Source organism: Octopus bimaculoides, chromosome 11 (genome assembly GCF_001194135.2).
Source record: "Octopus bimaculoides isolate UCB-OBI-ISO-001 chromosome 11, ASM119413v2, whole genome shotgun sequence".
NCBI classification, from domain to species: Eukaryota; Metazoa; Mollusca; class Cephalopoda; order Octopoda; family Octopodidae; genus Octopus; species Octopus bimaculoides.
In genome coordinates this window covers 32,962,553-32,971,118 of record NC_068991.1, presented here as the reverse complement: position 1 = coordinate 32,971,118, position 8,566 = coordinate 32,962,553, and the positions used below count along the sequence as shown (strand labels likewise).

The following is an 8,566-nucleotide window of genomic DNA, read 5'->3' as shown; positions in this document are numbered from 1 at the left end:
GCATTTATTTTAAATATGCAAAAAGAAATATAAATAATTGAGCTTTCAATAAATTTTATTTAATGAAATAATTTCCATTATTATTAATGGCATTTGCCCATCTATCAGGCAATTTAACCCTTTAATGTTCAAACCAGCCATAAATGGCCAAAATTAATTCTCCTTTATTTGTTCAAGCCAGCTGTATCCGACTGCTCTACGAAATCGCTAAGAAAAAAATGAACAAATCATGTTATTGAATTCTCGTAGCTTTGAGATAATGCGAGATGAAGCCTTTCCTGCCTATATTCAAGTATACTCTGAAATTGTTTAGGCCACATGGTTTTTTCAATGTTTGAAGAGAAATTTGTACCTTAGTTTTTAAAGAAATGGCATCAGCAAGTAGCGATTCTGACTTTAAAAGTTTTACTCTTGACGATATAGAAAATATAAATGAAAGCAAGAGTATTTTGTCTTCAGATGAATCTGATATCTATATTAGTGACGAGGAAGATTTTGAGAACAAAAGTGATGAAAATGATATCATAAACATGGTCAAAGATTACAACACCAATTACTACTCCTGATTTCACAGAAAACACTGGTCCACACCACAATTTACCCCTTGATGCTCAACCATTGGACTATCTATTTTTATTTTTACCAGAAAGTTTTTTTGAAAATGTTGCAGAGGAAACAAACAAATATGTGCAACGTTTAATTTCTGTTCGTGGAAGAAACGATCCACTATGGCAACTAACTTATACTGCAGAAATGAGGGCGTTTTTTCACAATTAATATTATGTTTGGTGTTAAACAGTTTCCTCAACTGTGGAACTACTGATATAAGGTATTGTGATGCATATATCTCAAGTATAATCTCAAAGACGAGGTATTCGAAAATATCTCAGTATTTACATTTAACTGATTCTGTTAATGCCTCCAGCAAAAACGACCCAAACTATGATCCCCTGTACAAAGTACATCCTGTAAGCATGTACTTATTTACTTGTTAATGATTATAAAACTGTGTATCTACCTGGGAAAAATCTCAGTGTAGATGATGCCATGATAGGCTATAAGAGCAGAGTACATTTTCAGCAGTACATGCCTGCCAAACCTACTAAATGGGGGATCAAGGTATGAGAAGTTTGTGAATCAGAGACAGGATATTGTGTAAACTTTGATGTTTACACAGGTAAAAAATATAATGGAAACAGACCATATGGATTAGGACATGGTGTAGTATAGTCTCTTACTGAACCATTTCACCCTCAGCACTGATGCCTCTATTTTGACCATTTTTTTTTTCTTCAGTGGCTTTGGCAGAAAATCTTGCCCGTGTAAGTACTTACACGTGCAGTACTGTTACAGGAAACCATAAAGGTTTACCCTGTGAAATGAAAACAAAATTAGAAAAAGAGGGGACATTTTACAAATGCAAAAAGAGAATTTGTTAGCTACTGCTTTCAAAGACAAAAGATAGATTTTATTTCTGTCTTCTAATGAACAACCCGGTGTTGGCGCTGGTGTTCACCCCTAGTGAATATTTGTTATAACAAATATATGGGTGGGGTTGATAAATCTGACCAATATAGTGTTCTTTTAAGCTATAAGAAAATCACAGTTTCATAATTGCAGAAATAAATTTCATTAACAAAAGAACATGAAGAAAGAGGAAATAATTACTACATTATTTTATTTGTGTACATTTAGCATTTATAGTACAATTGGAAAGTAAAGTCATTTTGTCAGAGAATTACGACTTAAAATTCACACTAGCTAATCCTTCATACTAACTACTAGAGTTCACAACAATTCAAATAAGTCTTGTTGGATTTTTATCATAGACATGGCATAAAAAATAGTCAATATCTCGATGAGTGAGTGTCGTGGAGTTTAGTAACATCCAACAAACACTATCGTGAATGTCGTGGAGTTTAGTAACAATCCTACGAACATTGAGTAATTTCCCAAAAATCAGGGTTTTTATAACTGCTCATATCTGAATTCTAAGAACCGTATTTCGTGAAACATTTCTTTGAAGAAAGTTTAGAATTTGTATATGGGCAGTAATTTTAACCAATGGGATTACCAACAATTATGCTTGCTCAGGCAAACGACCATTACATCATATTGCCGCCTTTTATGACTTGCTACATGTTGTTGGAACACTAACCCTTTCCTGTTGGCAATCTCCAGCCTCAATTCTTTTGATTTTTTGGTTCAAATTAGCCAGCTGATGACAGTACACATCAAAATTGTCTGGTTTTGTGGGAGAAGCTCATAATAAATAATGCCTTTATGATCCCACCAAACACAAAGCATAGCTTTTGTGATGTGGATATTCGTCTTTGGTTACTGTTTTGGGGGATCCTTACGCAAATTCAAGGATCTTTTGCACACTTTGTTTTCATGCACAATCCATTTTTCATCTCCAGTCACAAGTTGTTTCAAAAAAGGTATGCTTTCATTCCATTTCAAAAGCATATCACAAATGGAATATCAGTCCAAGCAATTCTTTTCTGAAAGTTTGTGAGGGACTGATACATTAAAGTGAGAAATGTATCCTAGCTTCACTAGGTGTTCATGAGCCATACTTTTAGAAACTTCCAACTCTTCTGCAAGTTCTCTAGTCGTAATATTTGAGTTTTCTTCCATCTCTCTCCTGCTCTCTCTTGCACTTTTGCTGTCTCCCACTCTCTCTCTCTCTCCTCTCGCTGTCCCCCCCCCCTGGCTAGGTAACCAAGTATCTCCTTTACATTAGCTCACCTGTTTCTGTCCTCTTTCTTGTTTCATCTTCCACTCTCTCTCTATCTCTCTCTCACTCCCCCTCACCCTGTTTCTCTTTCTCTCTATATATCTCTCTTCTTCTTTCTCTTTCTCTCTTCATCTCCCCTCTCTCTGGCCAGGTAACCATGTACCTCCTCTATAGCAAGACACCTGTTTCTGCGTCTCTGTCTCTCTATCACACTCTCATCTTTCATCATCTGACACAAAATCACCTCTTCCAATGCCCCCACCCATCTCAAAGGATCTTTGTTTTGCAAGTTACTTAGTGACCCTTCCAGTACTGGTGCCATGTAAAAAGCATCCAGTCCACACTGTGAAGTGGTTAGCATTTTGGAAGGGTATCCAGTTGTAAAAGTCATGCCAAAACTGACCTCGCCTGTGCTGGTGCCACATAAAAAGCACTCGGTTCATACTAAAACAGACACAGTAGTCTAGTGTAGTCTTCTACCTGGCCAGATCCTATCAAACCATCCAACCCATGCCAGCTTGGAAGGCTGATGTTAAATGATGATGATGATGATGATGATACAGCATAATAAAGATGACTCTTTCTAACAAAATGACTATTCCATTCATTTAAGTAGTTTAGTTTGGCTTTCCTCCCAGATGCTTCAATAATTTCATGCAAGCACACCATCTATTGCAGTTTCCCATGTCTGTTCTTAGTTTGTCAATGTTTGCCATTTCACTCTTCTGAAACAAGTTGTCCACACAGGTTAGATGTTTTCTTCCCCTGTTGATTCTTCCTTCAACTGACTGCCATAAGACCAGTTGACACAGTTAAATAAATAGTTGTTAAACACATCTTATTCTTAAAAACATAATTGTTTCTACTAGATAACAATTTCATTGAAATCTTTAAATCTGGTTTGATTATTTAGTGTAAAAAACAGTCAATTTAATATCTAGGGAAATAGTATCTAGGGAATAGCATTTATTAAAGCTGAAAAAATTTTCACAACTGTTACTCAGTTTTATGTAACCATTTGTCCGACAGTTGTAATAATACTAAATAAAATATCAACAATAGTCAAATTGATAAAACATTATGTAAAAGCAAGAAAAAATAAAATAGACTCTATCCAGATATGGGAATTACAAATATTTAAAAGGAATGTAACAGAAGTGCACGTTGAACTGTAAGACTGTATTATTATTATGTATTCTTGCACTGCCTTTTGCACTTCCATTTTATTCTTCCACCTAAGCCAACCTTATGCCATTATATTTTTTAAAAATCAGTTACCCAATCAGATTGTGCTCATTCATTGAACTGTAAGACTATGTTATATTATATCATTATATTATATAGTCTCACATAATTTATTTTTTTAGTATTATCACAACTGTATGATGAACAGTCACATAAAACTCTTGAGTAACAGTTTATGAAAACTTGTTCAGTTTTAACGAATAGTGTATTACTCTACCTTTGGTATTCAAGTACTATTTCTTTTACCAAAGAGATTCTATTAAATTCTCCTCCTCCATTCATTTTCCGTGTTGGTACGTGTTAGTTTGACAAGAGCATGCAAGTCAGAAGACTGTGTCAAGCGCTACTATCTGTTTTGGCATGGTTTCTATAACTGGATGCCCTTCCTAATGCTAACCACTTCACAGAGTGTACTAGATGCTTTTTACATGGCAAAACTCCTCAACTGAGGGGTGGCAGAAGTTTTGTGGAAGTTGGCTTTTTGCCAAGTGATGAGATGTTAGAGTATGAATAGAGAGACAGAAATAGGTGTCTTGCAGGAAAGGAGATACATGGTTATTTCAGTAGGCAAGAGAAGAGAGAGAAATATAAAGATGTAATGGTGGGGTACAGTGAAGTTACAGGGAGATGCATTTAAGTGAAGTGTGAAGAAGGATTGCATTGAGCTGGTGGGTAAGTTCAAGAGATGTGGAAGATAGGCAATTTGGTTTTTCAAATATAGCAAATTACCTGTTGCCTTGGTCCTTTATCATCTGCTCTGTGAGGCTCATCTTCTTTAGATCATTTTTCACCACTTTGTCTATCTTCCTGGGTCATCCTCTTTCACAGGTTCCCTTGTCCTCATCCATATGCATCACATGACCATACAAATGCAGTTTTCTCTCTTGCACATTACATGTGATACTACCTATACCCAATATTTCCTATGTAAATTTACACTCTGTCATATATACACACTGATATTGCATATCCAGCAAAGCATACTGGCTTCACTTTTTTGAAACCATCACATATCCTCTACAGTTACAGTCCACATTTCACTACCATGTTGTATAGCTGTTTGTACATAAACATCATACAATTCATCTTTCACTCTGAGGGAGAGGCCCTTTGTTACTAATAAAGGTAATTGTTCCCTGAATTTTACCCAACCAAGTCTGATTCTAGTAACTATGCTTTCAGAGTACCCTCTGCCACTGTTAATTTGGTCACCTAGGTAACAGAAACATTCCACTATCTCCAAGGATCCTCCTAGATATTGGAGGAAGTCTATTTCTTGTGTGTTCTTAGTGCTTATACACTCAAAGACTACTTTCTCTCTTGACTTTGTTGTGGTTCCACTACCCCTCTTATGTTTCCATAGCTTGTATTTGGTACATTGTATAGAATTTCTACCTACATTTTTCTTACATATTGAGCAGAGCCATTTCCCTGAAGAGATTAGCAATTTGTTTGCTTTCCTGCTTACTAGTACTTTGGCCTTTGCTAAATTAACTCTAAAGCCCTTTGATTCCTGACTGTACCTACAGCTATAAGAACAAGGTCATTAGTGTAGTGGAGCACCCATGGGTAACCAGTTTTAAATTCCTGTTATAGCCTGGAGGATTATGATAAACAAGAGGGTGCTGAGAGTTGAGCCCTATGCATTATACTCATTGTGCCAAGAAACAGAATTCCTTCTACTAGATCCTCCTTCATAGAAATCCTTAAATCTGATGTAATTGTTTTTACTATAGAAAACAGCCAAATGAATATCTGTGAGCTTGCAAATTTTAATATCTTGTTACAGTTTACATTTATTTAGAGTGAATGTGATGTAAGAGGTTCTGTTAAATGAAATAAATATTATTTTGTAAAGTATTGAAAAGTTCATCCTGATAAAATTCATTTTCAAAGCACTAACTATAGGATAAGTGTTTCTTAGAAAATACAAATCCAAAATTTACTAATGTCTTGTTTTTAAGAGGATTGCTTTTACACAAACTTCTTTCTTAAGAAGCCCTTAAATAAGAGATTTGATCATTTTCAGTGCAGAAAATAGTCAAATACTTGTAAAATTTGAAATTTTAGCACATCATATTTGCATGTAGTTAGAGCTGGGTTCATTATATTTTACCAACTTTAACTCCTCATGTCTAGCTACAACTCTATGGTTCTGATTGTGTAATGAAGACATAAACACTTCAAAAAAAAAATCAAAAGTGAATGTAACTTTTTTTTTTTCTTTTCAGTTTTTAAATAGAAAAAATACAAACTCTTCCATGTTGGAATTGATGATTATTTTAAAAAGATATTTGTTTAACATGTTTCTTTTTATCTAGTCTGTGATTGAAGCTGTTGCCACTGCAGATGACATTGATACTGAAGGAAATGTAGGCTGGTATGTAGATAAGAATTTCATTTTCTATTGAACAACAAACACTTCATGAATAGCAGATGCACCTTCGTAGTTATGAGCATTTTTGTTTATAAAAATTGTGCAACATATGTCAGTAAGCTTGCAGAAGTTTTCAGTCAATTTGATGCATATGACACTACCTATATTTGACACCGAGGCTGCTGTTTGCTTAAAGTCAATGAAAACATGAAAGAGAAGGAGTAAATATGACACCATTCACAGAAATACATGTGTGCATACTAACATGCATATATCAATACACACATACATATAACTACACAACCACACAGAGACAAACTAGAATCTCTGTATTGCACTACATTGTATATACATATGTATATATACACACAGACACATTAAGTATTTCTCTCTGAATATATATATATATATATATATAATATTATGTGTATTTCTTCTATTCATGGTGTAATCTTGTATCTCCAGCTGAGTGTTTTCTATTGAATTCATGTATATTATTTTATAATTTATTTTATTTTTTATACATATTTTTAAACACTTACAATAATTTTTTTTATTGAACTCCTTTACTTTTTTTCCTACCCCTTGTTTTTTCTTTACAATATTTATGTTGAAATACATTACCTTTTTCTCAATTAATTTTCAAAATAATGATGAATTTAGTTAAATAACTGTGTCATTATTTAGTTGGTGTTCAGAACATAAATTAACACGTACTTTTTTTTATGGAAGTTTTAATTTAGATCACTTTAAAATAGGAAGGTTGTATCATAGAGCCAGGGGCAGTTTCAGGTGGGTTGGTGGATGGTCAATTCCCTAAACTTCGATCCAACATCTTAATAAATATACAAAACATACTTATTATTCATGACTACACCAAGCTAATTTTATCTTGTATCCATCATCCATACATCATATATATATATATATATATATATATATAGATATAGATATATAGGAAAGAGGGTTATACATCTTTAGATGTATACCTGACTTTCCTATATAAAATTAAGAATTAACAGAACGCTGAACTCCAGACTATCAACACTAACAACATTTATTCAAGGTGGAATATATACATCTTTAGCTCTTGTTTGTTGAGACTTCTTCTGTGTGTGTGAGCATGGTTGTTGGGACGTTGGTATGTAGATGTGAGCGAGCTGTCTAGTGTAAGTTCGAAAGATGGAGAGAGACAGCTAAACACGTCCTTGCTCAATCGCTGGCCAGCAAGAAAGAGACAGAATGAAGCGGGAAAGCTTGGTTGTTGAATTGCACGCATGCGTGAGACTACGCATGCGCACAGCGTTACTACAGGGCTCCCTTGCCAGTGCGGAACGCACAATAATATAAAATAAAATTCTGTTGGAACGCCTGAGGCAGGATGGCCACTGAAAACCACCCACAAGATGTAGCACAAACACACACAAAGAAAAATGAAGGAAATGAAATGTACACTCGTGTGATACGTGCATGCAATGTACAAATTGAAGGAATGAAAGAAAAACATGCAATATGGGCAGTAAATGCCACCTAGTAAAAAAACAAATGAGACAATGAGAAAACAAATCGTGATGACTACTGTCCAGGAACTGGAATCACGGAATGTGAAAGTCTGAGTGTTTGTTTTTACTGAAAGGAAAGAAAATGTATGAGTGCACAAGTGTGTGTGTGAGAAAAAACACAGAACATATTAAAGTGTCTGTAGAGACAAAAATTCAGTTCGTATAAGAGTTACACAAGTTGATTTAGAATGTCTGTACTCAGGAAGTCGTGGTCAGTTGGCAGAGCTATAGTTGAGCGTCGGATGCTAGTCGTGACCGGTTACCTGGTACGGAATATTCAAGTCGGCTAGCTCTGACTGTTGTGCGTGAGTGGATAAATTCCACTCCACAGTGAAGATAAAACCGAGTGTGTTAATCTGATGTGTCCCTGGTGGTGGGGTTGTTGGTGCACGACATTGTGGTAGACAGTACATTGATGGTGAAGACGTTGGCGCAGGAACTGTAATATAGCTGTTCTGTATGTGTGGTGGTAATGGTGTTGACGGTGGTAATCTTGGTTGAACGAAGCTGGTGGCGAAAAGGCTGCTCGGTGATGATGGTATTTGAAGAGGTGCGCTTTTACAGACGGTCGACAGACAAAACTCTGTACGACTATTAGCGAAAACCTCGAAGAAAATTTTTTTAACCCAAGATGAAAGAACA

The 8,566-nt window shown here is 35.2% G+C and overlaps 1 protein-coding gene across 1 annotated transcript in view; it reads left to right on the top strand.

Annotated features, from left to right (window-relative positions):
- Positions 1-8,566, top strand: part of LOC106871767 (vacuolar protein sorting-associated protein 54) — a 434,878-nt gene that overhangs the window by 129,711 nt on the left and 296,601 nt on the right. Inside the window, exon 12 of the mRNA XM_052971965.1 lies at positions 6,307-6,365. Coding sequence (XP_052827925.1) covers positions 6,307-6,365 — 59 coding nt within the window. The remainder of the gene's footprint in view (positions 1-6,306; positions 6,366-8,566) is intronic.